The sequence below is a fragment of the Myodes glareolus genome, chromosome 9 (assembly GCF_982192425.1).
Source record: "Myodes glareolus chromosome 9, mMyoGla1.1, whole genome shotgun sequence".
Classification (NCBI taxonomy): domain Eukaryota; kingdom Metazoa; phylum Chordata; class Mammalia; order Rodentia; family Cricetidae; genus Myodes; species Myodes glareolus.
This window is the reverse complement of record NC_142034.1, coordinates 63,940,749-63,960,020: the sequence shown is the minus strand read 5'-3', so window position 1 is coordinate 63,960,020 and position 19,272 is coordinate 63,940,749. Positions and strand designations below refer to the sequence as shown.

The following is a 19,272-nucleotide window of genomic DNA, read 5'->3' as shown; positions in this document are numbered from 1 at the left end:
ATCCCAGGTCCCTACTGCTTGCTACTCTACCACAAACTGGGAAACTCGGAGAGGAGCTACCAAGAAGATGAAGGTTTATTCAAGACTCATCTTGAAGGAGACAGAGCAGATTCTCCATCTCCCAGAATTTCCGGGGGTGCAAAGGGCTTTTCTAAAAGGAAAGGGTACAGGATGAACTTAGGAGGGAAGCCCATGTGCTAAGTGGGGTCTTCTCAGGCCTGGTGTCTTCAGAAACTCTGGCTGCTGCAGCTCACTTTGACCTTGTTGAGTAGAGAAGGTGTGAAACCTTCCACAGACCACCAGATGTCCTGGGAACTGACAGTGGGCAGTGTTACCCCCCACCCCCAGCCCCCGCCCCCTGCTTCTCATTAGATTGAGAAGCAGGAGGTCTGTGTTTGAGACCAGCCTGGGTAGCTCCCACCTCTGAGGGATTCAGGATGCCTAAAAAAACAAAAAAACAAAACAAAACAAAAAAAAACCCCAGAAGGGGTGGGCATTAGAGGTGCGTCAGAATAATCTGTAAGGACGGTGACAGGTTGGATTTCAGGCCATTCCAGACTGACATCTGGCCTCTCAGTCAGGCTGCAGGCTGCTGTTTCCTGTCCTCATCTTCCCTGGTATTACTCCAGCCCATTCTGCTCAGATTGATGAGATGCAAAGGCCTCTGTGGGTCAATCCCATCTAACAGAGGAAAAGGGGGGCACGTGGAATTCTCCGGAGCCACTTCTGCAGTGTGTGGACTGTGTTGCGCCGATAGAGGAGACAGCCCCAGGCAAGAGTCCACAGGGCTTCCAGAATCATCCGACTCCCCAGAGCTGCCAGCAGAGACCTGATTTACCGGGATGTTCAGGACCTAGCCCTAGAGACCTGAACATAGCCTTCCGGAAGCCGTGAAAGTACACACCTGTGGCTTCCTTGAATATTGGAGTACTTTCTGGGTACCATGGTGGTCTGAGGTCTCTCGTTCTGTCCCTACCTAAGATCCAGAAAAGATGTTTTTCTTGGAAAGTAAATGGGTGGTGAAGCTTCCTCCCCATCAAGAGCTTCCTTGGAGGCTGCCGAGTGGGGGCCATCATCAAGACAGGGCCCTGGCTCCTCTCCGAGCTCCAATGACTGGAGGGGAGGCAGTGAGGCCTGAGGAGGAAAAAAAAGAGCCCATAAATGTGTCTCTTTCCATCTGTACCACGGAGCTGGGCCTTCTCCACCCATGCTATAGACCTTGTGAAGGTTTTACCCTTCGTCTACTGACAGTCAGGGTTTTCAACCTGAGTTCTTGGTATTCTGTGTAAACTGCTGGGAAGAGCTGTAGCCTGGAGCTGCAGGAAATTTCTAGTCTACTGTGGGGCAGCCAGCCCTGAGGAAGCAGAGCCAAGACACAGAGGACTAGCGCCCAACCTCATCTATAGGCACCTGGATACAGCTGGTCCTGAAACCCACTTCTGTTTCTGACTTCTTAACCAATCTCTGCCACAACCACCAAGGTCAAAGAAGCCCTTTAAGTGAGGCCCCATCCTGACAGAGAGGCCCTTTTCTCCAACATTTCTTCCATTTGTTTGCTCCCGCTCCCACGGAACCCTTACCTTACAGGGACAGCTGCTAGTCTACTGGGAAAGTGAACTTTGGCAAGTGTCCACCAGGGGTTGCAAAGTCCCTCCTTGAAGATCTGTCAGCTAAACTGGAGCAGCATGACCATCCCACCCTTCCTCCTGGCCTGGACAGCCTACCCTAGCAGCAGCTCCAGAGCCTCCCTCCCTGCAGGTCACTCAGTGGAGGAGGGGCCTTGGTTCTGGGAAATGAACAAGGCTTCAAGTTCCCCAAGGGCAGAGTCTGAGCACTAGCCAGGTCCAGGCAGGCTGTAAGGAACATAAGCTAAAAGGAAAAGTGCACACTTGTGAGTCCAGAGTAGACTCGGTCCACGGCTCTCCACAGGGTAGGGATCGGATTGGATTCGGGCCTCTTTAACACCGTAGTGCCTGGCACAGACCTAGGGACAGATGGACTCAGTCTACACTGTCTGCTCAGAAGGATCTGGGCTGTGGGACACGCTCTTCCGTTTTCTCTATTGGGGACTTGCAATTCACTCACCCTACCTAGTCAGAAAGAGTCAGAGTCTCAGCTCCCAGAGCCTAAGGTGACGGTGGCTTTTAGGGTGCTGGTTATTGGCACCCTGGCCTGGGTTGGTGACAGCTGGGGCCCCTACCAGCCTGTGCCTTTGGGTCTCTTTGTCTGCTGCCTCTCTTCAGCCTTCATCCAACAGACTTGAGTCCCAACTTTACCAGCACAGTGACAGGCTGGCAGATGCTAGCCAGGGCCACACTAGTTTCCGATACTACTACACCTGACTCTGTCCTAAGTTCCAGGAGGTGAGGGATCTGATGGAGGCACAGGCAGCTGGCATCATGTCACACAGCCTACTCCTGGTCGCCACTTGGTTTTTTTTACCTCAGGGCTGGCTGAGGCCAGTTCCCCAAGGACAATGCATCAGGTAAGGAAGGAAGGCAAGTGGGGAGGACAGAGATGAGCTGCTTTGAGGGGACAAAGGTTCTAAGATTGTAACGGTCACACAACCCTGCAACTCTGAAACCACTCAACTGTAAGCTGAATCTGCGGTGGGAACTGTGGATTAGTAAATCAGGGAGGGGGTCCACTCTCCAGCATCTGAGGCTCACAGACTCTGTGTTTGGCATGGACTTTGTGGAAGATTCAGAGGCCTTTTTGGCAGAAACCCAGCTGAAGGGGTTTGGATGCCTCGGGCCTACCTGGGTAAGTGATCGTGCTCTATCTGCCCGAGAGCCAGGAAGATCCACCACAACTATCCTATGGCTGTTAGGTAGCCAGAGTAGCCACATACCCGCCCTCTCCCCCAAAGCCTGCCGCACTGCAGGGCACAGCAGTTTCCTCACCAGGCCTCTGGGACGGGGAATGGAGAAGAGGGTCTGTAACTGCTTCCTCCAGCATGGCCCCACACAGGTCTGTTAACAGGTATGTGGTGCTGGTCTTGGGGCACAGGCTCTGAGTCCCAGTACTTGGGAAGCAGAAGTCAGAGGATCTCTGGGTTTGAGGCCAGCCTGGACTACATAGTAAGACGATATCTTGAAACACAAAATAAAATGAAAAGGCAGGTGGGTGCTGGAGAGATGGCTCCATAGTTAAAGAACACACACTGCTTTTGCAGAGAACTAGGGTTTGGTTCCCAGCACCCACACTGGGTGGCACACAACCACTTTAACTCCAGTGAATCAAAACGCCATCTCCTGGCCTCTGTGGGCACCTGAACTAATAAGTGCACATATCCATATTCAGATAACACACAGAAACACATAATTTAAGAATATAATTTAAAACAAAAGTCAGGTAGGCCAGCTTTCAGACCCTTTGGCTGCTCAGGATGACTCAGATATCACACAGGAATGGCTGGTTCAACTATTTATTGTGGTGTACTTTACATGCAAGAACACAAATTAGAGAGACAGTATTTGGAAGCAGAACCAGTGGGGTGGGGGACACACTAGTTGTCACATTGAGCCACCCTCCAGAACCAGCTCTACCCACAGAAACACAGGACAGTGACAAGAACCCGACTCTTAAGACAACAGAATAACAGACTCAATCCCGTCCGTCTTTTCAGCAGCCCCACGGATCCTCAGATCCTCCAGACAAAGTGCAAACTTTAGGAAGAAACTACCCCTGCTCTCCCAGAGAGCCCGGGGCACGGGTATGGCAGGATCAGTCAGAACACAGGGTGGACAACTGTTCTTGGGAACCCAGGGAAAACTAGCCTAGACCTCCATGAACAAGAAGGGCTGGAGATGGGCACTGAGCTAAGTGGGTGCCACAGGATCATAAAGGGGGGACCTCCAAGAGGAGACATATTCCCCTCTTGGCCTCCTGTGAGGCTGAGCACACAGGGAGACTCCAGTCATCCCACCAGCAGCCCACAGGGAGACTGTGGATTGACCAGGCAGGAACAAAGGCTCTCCTGCTGTTTTCCCAGTCACCTAGGGCTGACCTGGCCCCAAGAGTGCCTGTGGTCTGCCTTGAGCCATCTGAGACCATCAGTCAGAGGATTGCCAGCAGGAAAATCTTGTGGTGGAACAAAGGAACTCACTGCCACCAGGCCACTTAGGGTCCAGCCACCACTTTCCTGGCTGAGCAGTGCTGTGGGTGACAGCATGGGCCAGGTGGGGAGGACAAGGGCTCACGCCAAGGCACAGTCACTCACACTGAGGGCTGACAGGAAATGAAAACTAGCTCTGGCCACAGCTACCACGAAGCCCTTTAGGCTCTGAAACCCCATGTTCCATATTCAGGTAACTGAGTTGTCCAGTCTCCGCCCAACTCTAGCCTGCCTTCCTGGTACCTGGGCAGGGGTCACTCTAGGTCAGGCTCACAGGGTCAACATATACCTGGTGACTTTCCTTCGCTGCTGCTCGATGGCCAAAAAGGTAGGAAGAAGCAGTCTTCATACTTCAGCACACAATGAACAAGAAAAGGTTAAATACATCCTCAAGAAAATATTTTGACAAAATAAATATTTTAACCTATAATCAGGTGTAATTAGTGCTTATGAGTCCCGGCAATAATTTAGTGTAATTAAGTACACACTCTATCTGTGATTTCTAACACTTGTAGAGGCTGCTGGCTTGAGAGGGCCCAGCTTCTAAGGACTTTGCCCACAGATGGTGGGGAACCACAGGCCTCAGGACAGGACAGTCCACAGGGTTGAACCCCATTCAAGACTCCCCTACCCAGGCCCAATCTTGCTTCTCATAAAGGCCACAGGCACATGTCACTTCAGCCCACAGATAAGGCAGACTACCTCTAGACAAGATGCGAAGAAGAGAAACCAGACTACCAGCTGGGCCGCTCCCAGCCAGAAAGACGGTCTCTTGACAGCCTGTGGGAGTCCTTGAGTACAGGCTGCCCCAAGGGCAGCTGTAGCCAGGACAGGGAACAGTTCTGGACACTGGTACTAGAAACAGCCTTGTTGGGAACACCCAAGTAGGCCTCCACATCTGTCTCTCTCCCAGATGGAGGCCCATCTTCTCTATATCACTCACAAGCAGGGGCATTCTCTTAATTCAGAGATGCTGGCCTGATTGCCTACTGTCACAGGTCCAGCTCTTTAGACTGTGTACAGCTGATCCTCAGAGACACCCTTTCAGACTGTGCCAAAGGCCAAGCTTCCAGGTACACTGGGCTCCCTAGCCTCCCCTGGTGTGATAAGCCTTCAGAGGCCTTAATAGTCAGCCTAGCTTAGAGGACTCTGACCTTGAGAAACACTGATAGAGAAGCTCTGCTTGGCCACAGGTCCTGATGGAGTGTGGAGGGTGGCAGGTACTCAAAGAGGGCAAGGTAGTTAGCAGGTCAGCTGACATCCTCACAGGCCCTGCCAGATGAACCCTAACCAGAGTCCTGGGGTAGGACATTTCTGTTCTCACCCAGGGCTACGATCCCACCCTAGTAGCTGCCCAAAGCCTGCGCACTGATCCCACTGCAAGTGGGACCCAGCCTCCTCTCCCTGCTGGGGCTGGCACTCGGTGGCGACAGGTGTAGCACTGGGCCATTCTAACGGTGGGAAAGGCTGACCACACATTGGGTGGGGAGTGTGTGGTGACCTGCACAGTAATACAGCTGCAACAGCTTTTTCCTTTCTCTAGGCAACAGCAGTTAGACCAGGATTCAGGGAGCACTGGGCCATTTGCTCAGAGACAGTAAACAAACTAGCCAAGACAGGGCAGGGGCAGGTATCACCAGCTCTCGCTTGCTCAGATCCAGGCTGTCAGGCTTCAGACTGAAATTGCTGGCTAGAGGACATGTGAGGTGGGGGGTAGGTCAAGTGGGGACAGTCATGAAGGCTGAGGCCATGTCAGGGAGGGGAGAAGAGTGGAGTATGGCTCCAACCTGATGCGGCCCCTGGTCATTCGGGAACCTCCAGGCACAGCACACAGCTAGCTACCTGTTCTGGGCCTGGAGGGAGTCATATGGAGGTTGCTGAAGGCAAAGCCTAGTCACGGGATACATTAAAGTCATGTTGCATTGGCAAACAACCCTCTCCAGACATCAGGGCTGATGTGAGTGTGAGTGTACACAGTGTGCATGGAGTAAGCTGTCTACCACCTGCAGGGCACGTGCTGCCCTTGGCTCTTCTCACACCGAGAGCCACAGGTCCCAGGCCTAGCAGCTGACGGATGGAGGAAGGGCCAGCGACAGTACAGACACTAGTGCCACCCAGTCCAGGGAGAAAGACGAAGCCTGTGGTTACAAATACTTGAGCCCTGCTTTCCCAGAGTCCTCGATGGAAGAAGGGGTCCAGGGGAGCAGAGTGTCTCACCTAAGGAAGCCATGGATCTAGGCAGAAGCAGGATGGGGTGGTGAGAGTCAGTTCAGAAGCTCTGCTCAGAAAGTGTCAAGGGGCTACCCTGCCTGAGGCTGGACCACTGCTTCTTCCTGGGAAGACCCAAGGCCGAGAGCCCTTGGGGTGAGGGAGGACAGGCCCTCTGGTCAGTGCTGCGGCCACCCAGAGAAAAAATGGCAAAGCGGGCCCTGACCAGGCAGGCCTGGGAGCAATCAGTGGCATTTCCATGGAGATACAGATGTGCAGGCTGAGGGGTTGGGAAGTGGCCAGTGCCCAGTGTCCACTAGAAGAGTCAGCAGTGACCTGTCATGGGGAGGCAAACCGCAGGACAGCTCACAGGGCAAAGAGTGCGTCCTCAGACCGCTCTGGCTTCTTCCGGTTTGAAGTATTTGAGGCGGGTGCAGGGGCCTCTGTTGGGGGTGAGGGCAGGTCTGGAACTGTTTCTGCAGCTTTGGCTCGCTCTTCCAGGAACTTATCGAACTCTGCAACAGAAACCAAATTGAGGAAGAGGCTTGGTGAGGGTTGCTTAGCTGGAGCCCCATGCTGGTTTCCAGCTCCAGCCAGTACCATATTGGCCTAACTACCCTCTGGGAGGAGGTACATGTGCAGGGGATGGGAGGAAGTGGAGGCGGGAGGGGTCTTTGCAGGAGAACAACCAGCCAGGTCCAGGGTTATTCCGGGCCCTCCTGGTCTGGGGATCAGCCTAAGGGAAGTCACTATTCCTGACTCTCCACAGGCAGAGCTGGTGGAAGCTGGATTAGGGAAGGTGAGTGGGGAGGACCCAGTATATTGCTGTGGGTCCCATGATGGGAAAAGGTCTGACAACCCCCAGTCTCTTCAGAGAGGGCTCTGGAAAAAACAGAGGGTACAGAGCACCTGCTCCCCAAGACTCAGAGTTCTATCCCCCTCCAGATCAGCACAAGCAGGGCTGCGAGAGGCCAGCACCTGCTTACACCACAGACCCACCCTCACCGACCCATGCAAGTCCTCGGACTGGTCGCTGTCATAGGGGAGGGGCAGCTTAGGATGAGGTACAGAAGGCAAGATGGAGAGGAGGACGTCAGATGGGAAGAGGGCAGGAACCTTGCTGGAAAAATAGGCCTGTGCTCCCACCTGACTATCACCTGAGGCCCAGATTCCCAAGAAGCCCTTCCTTACATTCTGTATGTTGTGTGATCTGTGGGGGGGGGGGGGACTTAGGACCTGGGCAGAACCAAGGATAGCAACCTGTGCTCTCTATTCACCCTCTTCCTGACCTTTCCAGCTCTTCTCAATCTGTTTTGTCCTAAAGGAGATGAGTGAAACAGCACTGTCTCCATCAGCATGAGTCCCCCTGAAGGCTGGAGCTCAGGCCCAGCACCACAGGGATCCAGTAGCAGAGGCCCTGTGCAGCCCTGAGAGGCAGGAGCCAAGAGAGCAAGAAGGCCACTGGCCAGGCCTACCTTCACTTGTGACACCCTCTTCCAGGTCGTCACCTTTCTGTGAATGGAGCAGAGAATGACGTTAGGGCTCCTTCCTGTCTTGCCCACCCAGCCACTTCTGTCCACCCATGGCTACCCAAGTGAAGTCCTACTTTCCCTATTTCCAGATTTTCTTCTTTCTATTAGAGAGGCAGAGAGTGTGCTTTAAAAAAATGTTTAGAAAAGCAAAATGACCAAGATTTTAGGTTTTGATCTCCTAGAAAGACAAGAAAGAAAAAATCCAAAATTGGTGCAGGCTGGTACCTGGGCCAGAGGGGAGAACCCCACCATCACTACCAGGCTCTGGGGAGAGATGCCACTGTCACATGAGGCTGAGGCATGCCAGTGCTGCCAGCACAGGGATTCTGGAAAACGCCATCCACACCAACAGCTAGAATCCACTAGGGGCCTGGATAGCCTCAGCCTGATCTCCAGCAGATCCTTTGACAGTGGAAGCTGTCACCTAGAAACAAGCCCCACGGCCTCCTAGAAGCCATCACTGCCTTCCCCTAGACTTAAGCTCCCATTTTGCTGTCTAAAAGGGCCATGGAGGCACTGTGCATCTCTAGACATGTAAGTGGCTCACACTTGATTTAGAGAGGGGCTCATACATGGGCCTTCCTGGGAAAGGACACAGGATGGAGTGAAGAGTCACCAGCAGGGCTGAGCAGCCTGAGCCTCTGACCTGTCACTGCCTTGTGAGAGTCTTGCTAACAAACCCTTTCTGGGTCTCATGTAGCCAGGTTGGCCTTGAGCTCACCATGTAGCTAAAGCTAGCCTTGCACTTCTGATCTTCCTGCCTCCACTTCCCAGATGCTGGGATTACAGGTGTGTGGCACCATGTCTAATCTGGGACAGGGCCTGTGATTTTCTGTTCCGGCCTCTGTGAGGGACATATTTCTTCCTAGGCATCCCTGGAAAGGTCAGAGGGAAGCTCTTTTAGCCTTCCCTGCCACCCAAGTGGCTGCTTCCCGGGGCTGTATCTTTAGAAGGCTTCACCTCCTGCGGAAGAGGCAGTGTTGGCCCCTAACTATAGCACACTGCCCTCTTTCACAGGGGAGGTGCCACAGGAAACCTGTAGCCACCACCGAATCCCTCCTACATGCAGCGGCTGTGAATGGTGTGCTCTGTAAGGAGAGGGAATTGACTGACACCATCTTCAGATGCATGATTTTCTGTCTTTTGTCCATCCCAAAAGATAGGCAAACATTCTTTTGGGGCAGGAGCTCTTTTAAACAAATATGAGAAGACAGTGGGAATGGGATGATGGTAAATTCAAAATCAAGCATCTAACTCATTTATGAAATGAAAAAAAGAAATGAAAATGTTGGGATGTGGTACTTGCCCATCAGCATGCACAAGGCCATGAATTCAATCCCCAACATGGGGCAAAAAAGAAAGAGAAAAAGGACAAAAACCAAAACACAAAAGTATCTGCTTCCCTTAAAATAAAAAGCAAAATGAGAAGAAACAAATAAGCAGAAAAACCACTCAAACACACACCTTTGGCATTTGAGAGAGATGGGGAGGATTTGGCATGTGTCAGGAGTGGTTCGAGATGGGCTCTCTAATTCCACAGATGTGAGACATCTGTATGGGACTGTGTGGCTCAGAGGCTGTGCTCAGAGTCAGCACCACCAGAGTCCACATGTTGGAAAGAAAGGTGAGCTTGGCTGAGCTGTCCCCTCCCTCCTCCAACCCACCATGGTGGAGGCCCCTGCCACAAGCCCCAAGGCCTGTCCTCAGAACATCTGCCTTGCCACAACCCCCACATGAAATGTAGAAATCAAGTCTCACCAGGTCTGTCCTGAGCCACACCTCAATGTCGTCCATGACAGAGGGCTGCGCAACGGGGATCTATGAAGGCAGAGGCGGCAAGCAGCGGGCAGGGTCAGGCAGGCCCCCACACAGCCAGGCAAAAGAAGACAGAACACCAGAACAAAGTAAATCATCAAAAGTAACCCCCAAACAAAACCAAAATGTACACAGAGCAAAACAACTACATGGCACGCACAGGCAACACAGGCAGCTGTATGTGAAATGGCGGGTGAGGAGAGCAATGAGCTGGTAAATTAGAAGAAGCAGGCTGGTCAGCAGGGGCTGGTGGCAAGAAAGTACGTGTTCTTGATATGGATAACTTTTTGCTTAAGTGTGTTTGCCTTTTCAGGCCAGGGCTACAGAGCACCTCCTAATCTCAAGAAGGCACAGCCCCGCAGCAGCCATGACAGGAGGATCCGCTGCACTTAGTGAAGAGGCTCTCGGGCCCGAGGAGAAGCTGAGAGGCAACATGCCTAGAGCAGGCTGCGGGTTCTTAGGAGGGCAGTCCAGCCCTGGGCCTCTGTCTACTAACTGAGGTGGCTTTCTGAGAGGGGAAGGAGCCAGAGGCTCATGCTCCCTCGGTCTGTCTGCTTCCAGAAGGCGGGCACACTCCCATTAATGGAGACACAGCTAACAAACGAGGCTCTGATGACAAAAAGGACAGAGGGCTTTAGTCTCTTTCGTTCCTTTGAGGAAAAAATACCACTCAACAGCCCCAAATGCCACAGCATCCTTTAGTCTCATTCTCTCTGCTCTCAGCAACTGGCTAAGCCTTAGTCACTGAGAAAGGTAATCTACTGCAGGCTGGGGAGCAGGATGCCTAGGATGTGGCAGGACTCCCCAATAAACCTCATAGGTATTGGAGAAGGTGCAATGCCTCGGCCTGAGTCAACGGCCCCAGAGCAGAGACTGTGAAAAATATGTGCAACTAAAAACATTTATATTGCTATCAGATAAGAGGTAAAGGTGGCCTTTAAACCCCTAGAAGTCATGTTAATAAAAGGTTGGCTCCCTGCCTAGACAAATGAGATGATGGCCTTTAGTCAGGGCAACCTGCCTCTTCGCCTACCCTGGGACTGTTAGGTGCCCCACCTAGGAGGCTTGCTTATTAGCCCCATTATTTCTAGAAAAAAAGAGAATGACAGTACTGTGTCCATAGCTGGCTGCATTCTAAAGTCACAGTCTAGAGTCAGGATGAACTTTAAATAGGCAATAAGGAGACCCAGTATAAAAAGTAACAAAAATAACCCACAAAGTCCAGCCTGAAAAGGAAGAGAACAAAGGATTCATGTTGCCGGTTCCAGTTTTAGAGGTTGAGATCTGTTGCCAAAAAGGTGTGGCACCCGCACATGCTGAGCAGATGTCAGCAGCACCTCCCATGGCAAGCTGGTGACCCCAGGCTCCGAGAACGTGCTCTGTGCCCATCCTCACCCTGCTGGAGGCAGGCACACAAGTATTTTCAGAACGGCTCACTAATCAATAGGCACCGTCCCTCTATGTCGCCATTTTAACCCCCAGACACTCCAAACTGTCACACTGGATATTTCAGGGAGTCCTGGTGACAAAGCAGACGATTACTCAGTCATGGCGAGAGCAAGGATGCTCAGTGGCTGTACCTACAGTGCCCACGGCAGATGCCTGCCTCCCCATCAAAGAATGCTGGGACACAGAGGGTGCACTGCTATCATGACTGTGGGCGGGCAGATTTCTACTGCGACGGACTCCTGGAAGGGATGTGCTGTTCTCATAATTGTGACATCTATAAATCACGTCTGACCTGTTAGGGACATGTGCCATGCCTAGCCCCCAGCTCCAAAAGTCAACCATTTCTCCAATGAGACACGCTGACCATGGCTGCTGCTAGGGTGCACATGAGCGCTTTTTGCCTTCTCTGGCTCAGTCAACCTGGAAGAAACTGAGTTTTCTTCCTGCAGCGCTGGAGTGGAGCACAGGCTCTCCAGCAGGAGGGCTGAACACTTCCACTGTATTGCTAGTTTTAAAGGGCCACAGGCTAAACAGACATTTCAGGGCTTTTTTCCTTATAATTCTTTTTATTATTGTTAAAAAGTAGAGGGCTAGGCTGGACCTAGTGGCCAGCACACACCTTTAATCCCAACACTTGGGAGGCAGAGGCAGGCAGATCTCTATGAGTTCGAGGCTACCCTGGTCCACATAATGAGCTCCAGGACAGCCAGCGATATGAAGTAGTGGTCTAGAGGTGTAGTTCAGGAGTACTTGACTACCATATGTGAAGCTTTGGGTTTAATTCACATCATAAACATCTGCAAACAGCTGAACACAATGACAGCAAAACAAGACAAAAATGGGGCTGGGCTCCACCTGGGCCACACTATCCAGCTGCAGGCCTGGGGAAGCCACTTCTCTTTGCGCCTTTCTTCAATAGGGGAGCCAGCCTCTTCTGTCTTAGAAGTCTCATGTGGCAGAAGGTGAAGGAATTGGCCCGGGGATTTCAACAAGGCGTGGCCTCCATCTCCTCACCTGTGAACAGGGTGACTGCAATGTGGCATTCTGAGTCTAAGACTAACATTCTGAGTCAGGATCCCTTATCGTCCAGGTTTGTGTTTCTGTGTTCTAACGTAGACACCCAAACGGGTCTAGTCATTGGAACTGAGTCTCTTGGACCTCAGGGCACATTCTGAGGAGCTAGGGTGCTGTTTCTCAGCTGGGCTTATGTGATGGAAGGCAGGTGACTGGATGCAGAAGCATAGCTATGAACCAGCTCTGGGGAGCAGGCAGAGCCTCCCTCTTACCACACAGGTATATGTACACTGACTGGAAAATAGACCTTCAGAGACTCAGAAAGAGGGAGAAACAAGCCCCTCTCCCACTGATAGAGAAAGGGGGCATGGCAGGGAGTCTCGGTGTGTTTCTGTCCTGGGACTTTGAGCAAGTCACCAAGCCCTTAGGGGTCTAACATCTGTGACGGGTCCCATTAGTGGCTCATCCAGCAGATCCCTGGGAAGCTTTTAGCCATTCTGTCATGGTTTTAGCAGTTTCTTTCTTTTTTTTTTAAAAAAATATTTATTTATTATGTATACAATATTCTGTCTGTGTATATGCCTGCAGGCCAGAAGAGGGCACCAGATCTCATTACAGGTGGTTGTGCGCCACCATGTGGTTGCTGGGAATTGAACTCAGGACCTTTGGAAGAGCAGGCAATGCTCTTAACCTCTGAGCCATCTCTCCAGCCCTGGTTTTAGCATTTTCTTAGACAGTGATCCAACCTGCAGGCTGTTACAGGAGGTTATAAAGAGTGATGAGGGAGACAGAGGGAGAATGGGTACGAAGAGAAAGGAATCTACCCAGAACATCCTCCCATAAAAACCAAGCCCAAATGTTGCTGCATGTGAAAAGAGCAGCCAGCCTGGCAGGGTGGAGCCCTGGTAACAAAACCCAGCCCAAGTCTTTTGTTTGTTTTTAACCTTTGGTGTCCTGTCTGATAGTGTGCCAGAGCTACAGAGTGGGGATGACTAGCATTGGCCTCTCACAGCAGCAGTAGGGTTTTTTACTAACCTGTTTTTATTTTTCATAGTGTGTGTGTGTGTGTGTGTGTGTGTGTGTGTGTGTGTGTGTGTGTGTATTTATGTGAGGGGTATGTTCATATAAGTGCAGGTGCTCATGGAGGCCAGAAGAGGGCACCAGATTCTCTGGAGCTGTAGTTACAGGCTATTGTGAGCTGCCCAATGTGGGTGCTGGCAACTGAATCTGGGTTCTCTACAGGAGCGGTATGTACTTTTAACCACTGAGCCATCTCTCCGGCCGTCTTTTATAACCCACTGTTGTTGTTCTTCCTTGTTCTGCACCTCTGGTGTTGGGGATCAACAAAGGACCTCAGGGTCTACTACTTCTGTTCTTGTCACTATTATTGTTGTTGACATGGTTATTACTATTTATGCAAGTATGTGTGAGACAGGGTCCCATTATTCAGCTTAGGCTGGTCTCTGTGTAGCCCAGGCTGGTTCACACCAGGAGCCTCCTATATCAGCCTGTCCAGAGCTAAGACCAAAGGCATGCTTCCATTCTCTGATTTTCCCTGCTTATACCCTAGAAATGGGAGATGGTCCTAACTGATCACCAGCCAAAAGTAGCAGAAAAGACCGGAGGGCCAGGGAGGGAGAGAAGGAAGGTCGCTGACCCTGGGCTCAAGTCAGATCTTGCTTACCTTTACTTGCCAATGCACCTGCTGCAGTGGCCTAACTGTGCAGGCTGCCCTCACACCTGAAGTTCCAGGAGAAGAAAGAACGAGTAGACACCCTTCCACAGCTGTCCCCAGCTCCGATGGTGCAGGTCTGTGCTGAGTGCTATCTCTAGAGGAGCCGTGAAACTCTCTTTGTGATACTTCACCCAGACCCAGGGGGAAAGATATTCTACAGCCCCTGGTCTCACTCAGTAGTACACAGTTTCCATATGAAGAATTTGTACTTGACAGGTTGGGAAGGGTAGGACTTCCATACTATGGGAAATAAGCAAAGCAGCTAACACACATTGTTTTAAAAGGAAAACAAACCGTAGGCAGGAAGGTGAGATACCAAGTTAGCTGTTAGTTGGGTTTGTTTCTGGGAAACTGAAGACTGGCGCTCTACACGGGGACAGGGAAGAGGAAAGTTGACTTGTGTGGACAAAGACAGGCACCATCACCAGCTGCCCAGGTCACACTCAGGTAGTTTGGAGGGCAGTATCCTTTTTTGCAGGGCTAACAGACACAGCGCACACAGTTAGAATGTCTCTATTTGGACAATGGAGATACAGTTTTAGGAAGCCTGCTCTAAGGCCAGGGCCCAGCGTGACCTTGAGGAAGAAAAATGAAGGGCCTGGCCAGTCAGTCCCCACTTGCAGAAACAACTGTTTTCTCACTGAGGGCAAGTGTACACTGCTGTGGGAGGGGACAGCTTGGACACCCGCTGCACTGGTCTCCAGACCCTGTCTGTACCCCTAGCTTAAGCCTTTCTCAAGCAGGTGGCCCCTGTGCTGCAAACAGCTTGTCACTTGGAAGTCCTACATGGGCACCTGCCATCTGGGCCCCTCTCCTGGCCTGATGTCAAGGACGAGTTCTACATTTGGCTTACTGCATTTATCTGGAGGGCAGAAGTCCACATGTCTGTTTCTGTCATTTCTTTGTAGCCTAACCTGCTCCATCCCTACCACACATACCTAGAGGTTTGATTCTGCACTTAAGGATGAAATGGTCCAACTGAGGCAAGTAGCTTGGGACCCTCTTTTCATGCACCCAGCTCAGGGCCACCTGCACAGATATGGTGGGAAAGACACTCCCAAGCCACAGAGTGAACTGTAAGCATGATACAGGTTCTCCTGGCTTGATTTTCTTTGGCTCTGTTACTGTCATCTATACATTTATGCAAGAGGTCTCAGGCCATTTGTGAGGCTCTACTATAGTATAAAAGCCCACCAAGCCTAGGACTGCCAAATTCCCAGGCATGAGTAAGAGGGAGTCTCTCTGACTGGCCACATGCTGAGCCCTCTCATAATGGTCCCCTCCTAAGCACAAGCCACGATTACTTATGCTCATCCTGGAAAAACGAATACTGCCCAGAACTCCAGAGTCTGGGAGAGAAGGGAAAGGCCCTCCCCTCATGCCTACAAACATCCCAGTCCACGAAGATCCGGGAGCACAGGCTCAGCCAGGGAAGGTGTTTCTGGAGCTGGAAGTCTGGGGCCTTATGGAGACTCCGCGTAGACAGGAGGGGAGATTGGCACCCCCAGAACAAGTGAGTGATCTCTGTCCTGTCTGGTCACAAGGACTGGGCAGGTGGCAAGAGGAAGGTGCCGACTGTTACACAGTGAGGGGCTGGGGTGGGCAGCGAGCTCACTCAGCTATGGCTCCTCACCATTCCTTGGGTCATGAGCCAGCTGTCTATGGGCTGCAGGTCACAATCCCCACCTTTCCCTCTCTGCTGGGCCAAGGATAAAAGAGTCCCAAAAAGAAAAGTCACAGCAATACCCACAACAGGAAGTCACAGCACATATTGTAAATAGGAAAGTCATTGTTCAGATTTGGTAGTCTGTCACAAGGAAGTGTGCCTGGATGGATGCTTCCCAGCCACCCTAGCACACCCCAGCGCACCTGCCTGGACAAGAGAAGGCAGATCCAATGCCATGCCCCTGGGCTGGATCACAGAATGTTCGACACCAGGCATCGGTAAAGCCTGAGAGGTCATCCAGGCCCAATTCTTTGGATACAGCACAATTGCTTCTACTTTTTTCTAACTTACTCTGCTTTTTTGTTTGTTCTTTTTTTTCTTCATTCTTTTGTTTTTTTGTTGTTTTTTTTGTCCATGTATCTTTTCTTAGATTCTTGATTTCAATGCTGAACTCAGCATGTTCTTTACTGCCTTGCTTGTTTGTTTTTGTTTGTAGACAGGATTTCTCTGTGTAGCCCTGGCTGTCCTGGAACTCTCTCTGTAGACCAGGCTGGCCTTAAACTCAGAGATCTAGCTGCCTCTGTTTCTGTAGTGCTGGGATTAAAGGCATGCACAAGCATACCCAGATTTTTTTAAAAAAAATATTTATTTATTTAATTTAGTTAATTTTTAAAAAACAGACAGGGTTTCTCTGTGTGGTCCTGGCTTCCCTGAAATTCACTTTGTAGACCAGGCTGGCCTCAGACTCACGGAGATTGGCCTGCCTTTGCTCCGGAATGCTGGGATTAAAGGCATGCACCATCACCAGCTCTTTATTGCCCTATGTTTTTGTGTTTGTTTCTTTGTAGTGCTGCCGCTGATCCCAGAGCATCATGTACACTAGACAGGTGAGTTACACCTGCAGAACTCTTGCTTTAAAAAAAATATAGTTATTTTATATGTGCTTATGTACGTTGGATAGGCATTCCACCATGCAGGTGGAGGTCAGAATGCAACTTGTAGAATCAGTTCTCTTCCCACCACATGGTTCTGAGGCTGGAACCCAAGTCGTCAGACGTGGCAATAAGTGCCTTTCCCTGCTGAGTCATCCAGCCAGCCCTCTCCTGCTTCTTCACATCATAAAACTAGAGGTGGGCTCTTACTTGCAGAGGTGTGACTACACAACTTTCTATTTTCTTCTCAGTTCCAGGACAGCATGGCCCATGAAGGGTCAAGGCAGCCTGCAGATGTGCTCACACACAGAGACACACATGACCATTCCATGTCCTGCCAGTCTTTCTTGCTGAGGCCCCTTGCCCCAGTAACAACAGGAACAGCAATCTGCCGACTATCATTGGTAAATCTGCTGGAATCAGCAAGACCTTTGAAAACAGGGAGCCAGGCCAAGCCACGCATTCAAAGGGTGAGAAGTTGACCACATCTCCTGGACTTGGACCCAGGCCTGGGCACTGATAACGGCATGAGTGGAGCAGGACACATGCTGGCATGATGGGGCAGGTCCTTGGTTCAGTGCTGGGGGACAAGGCTGCTCAAGATTGGGGTGAGCCAGGAGGAAGGGTCATCTTTGTCTTTACTGGACAGTACACTGGCAGGCCCCTGGTCTGGCTCTCTAATTTCTTTGCTGGGTTCAATGCAGAGATAGTTTAAGTAACGGGAGGCTTAAAGAGCAGAGGCCATCACTGTATAATGGCAGGGTGGCAGTAGATGGGATCTTCTGCACTCCCTGGCAGTAAGTAAAGAGGGGCATATGCCAGCTCAGAAAAGGAGTCCCCACCCTCGACACCAAGCTTTTCCATTACGCCAGGAGCTGTTGTGCGGTTCCTCACCAGTCCCTTTGTACAGGGCCCACAGGAGGCAAGGGCCTTCCTTGTCCAGTGGATGGGCAGGCACAGTCCCCTTTCATTCCAGCCCAGGGGATCCTGGGAGCCCTCTTCCTCCTTGCCAGGCAGACAGGCATACATTCCCATACATTTCCTGGTTGGGCTCAAAAGGAAAATATCTGCAAAAATGTATTAAATGTATAAGTCCTTCTGAAGTCTTCCATAAGCTGGCTGTGGCCTGGGACTCACACAGATTTCATCCTTTATTTCAAAATGTTCTGACTCCTCACTTGACTCTTTCCAAGCCCCGAGTGTGACAGGACACTCTCCAAGCCACCTCACAAACAACTGCCTTCCCCTGGAACTGGTACTACTCGGCTAGGCCAGCAGCCAGGTGGCTTAGTTCAGTATTTACTTCCCTTGAGAGGGTTATCATTTTATCAGTGCACTGCCCGCAACCCAGAGGTGCTCTGTGGTGTCCTCTCCAGGCTTTCTCTGCCATTTATACAAGTCAACTTCTGCTGAATTAATTATTCAACCAACTTTACCAAACTGCCTGCCTTTGTATCCAGAAGACTATGGGCACAAAACAGGCTTGAAGACCTACCATTTCTGAGCTCTGTTTCCGATTGTCTAGAGCAGAAGCGAGTCCTCCAACAGCCTGGGGATCCTCATAGGTGACCCTGGGGAAAACAGTGCAAGTGAGCTCTCGCCCAGTGGATGCAGAGGTGTCGTGGTGACCTATCTTGTGGTACCTGCCTTGTGTCTGCAGACTCCTGCTGTCTGTCTCCCAGCACCAGCTCACCCCTGGAGTCAGTCCTCTGAGACCTGGGTACCATACTTTTCAACAATCCCTGCCTTGAGTACTGAAGCTGAAGAGAAAGATGTCTAAGTGTTCTGGAAGTCCTCAGAGGAAGAGGTTTCAGAAGGCCAAGTAATTATTTCACAAGCATCAGCCTCTCTGCTGCACTGAGTGGATGGAGTGCTAGTTCCAGATGCAGGGGCTATCTGCTTTGGAACCGGCTCCCTCATTTCTGTTTGGCTCATTTTGCCTCTGGCCTGACCTTTTTTCTCAATTGGTTAGGTGCTGGGAGTAGGTCTGGTTGCTGTTTGTAGGGGGAGGGGCTGAATGAGGCAGGGTCTGCAGTGTGGCAGATAGCTTAGGGAAGCAGAATTTCTACTCAGCCCTGAGCAGGCTGTAGGAGAGAGAGAGCAATCCATGACTGACAGAGCAGACAAACCCGGGGCAGAAGAGAAGGGGAGACGGGACTGGTGCTCTCCGGGGCAGAGGACAAAGAGAAATAGAGACGGGGTTGGCACCCATTCAATTTTAGAAGGTAACAAGTCCTCACCATTATAGTTTTAAGTTTCTAGAAGTCTTTTTTTTTTGTGGGGGAGTGTTGAGACAGGGTATCTCTGTGTAGCCTTGGCTGTCCTGGAACTCACTCTGAAGACCAGGCTGGCCTCAAACTCACAGAGATCTATCTGCCTCTGCCTCCTCAGTGCTAGGATTAAAGATGTATGACAACGTTGGCTCCAGAAGTCTTTAATTTGGTAAAGAAAAGGCGTCATCCTTTTTCAGTGTGACCAGCTAAGAAAACCCTCCCTCCCTCCCCCCCCCCCACCACTGCAGAAAACCACTGGAAACATTCCACATACGTCTTTCGCTGTTCAGCCAAGGAGTTCCCTCTGGTCTGGGCAAACATGTCGAAACCATCATGAGGCTTACACTGTTGCAGTGAACTGAGGGTGCCACTGACACTCTCAGTTCCCAAGTCTGTGACAGCAAAACAAGAAGCAGGTGAGAACAAATATGGGTTTTAAAAACCTTGTAAAAATATCATATTATTGTACTGTATTATTATCATTCTCTCTCTCTCTACATGCATGTGTGTGTGTGTGTGTGTGTGTGTGTG

At 51.0% G+C, this 19,272-nt stretch overlaps 1 protein-coding gene across 6 annotated transcripts in view; it reads right to left on the bottom strand.

The window, feature by feature from the left end:
• Positions 1-3,413: 3,413 nt before the first annotated feature.
• Tom1l2 (target of myb1 like 2 membrane trafficking protein) overlaps positions 3,414-19,272 on the bottom strand; it is a 120,461-nt gene continuing 104,602 nt past the window's right edge. The window contains exons 11-16 of one of the 6 annotated variants that reach the window (XM_048448094.3): positions 19,016-19,133; positions 17,964-18,039; positions 15,504-15,569; positions 9,616-9,675; positions 7,801-7,837; positions 3,414-6,840 (exon numbers count right to left, since the gene is read on the bottom strand). In XM_048448094.3, the coding sequence (XP_048304051.1) occupies positions 6,692-6,840; positions 7,801-7,837; positions 9,616-9,675; positions 15,504-15,569; positions 17,964-18,039; positions 19,016-19,133 (506 nt within the window). In that variant the 3' untranslated portion in view covers positions 3,414-6,691. The other 5 variants (XM_048448095.3, XM_048448096.3, XM_048448097.3 and 2 more) reach the window with 5 other exon arrangements.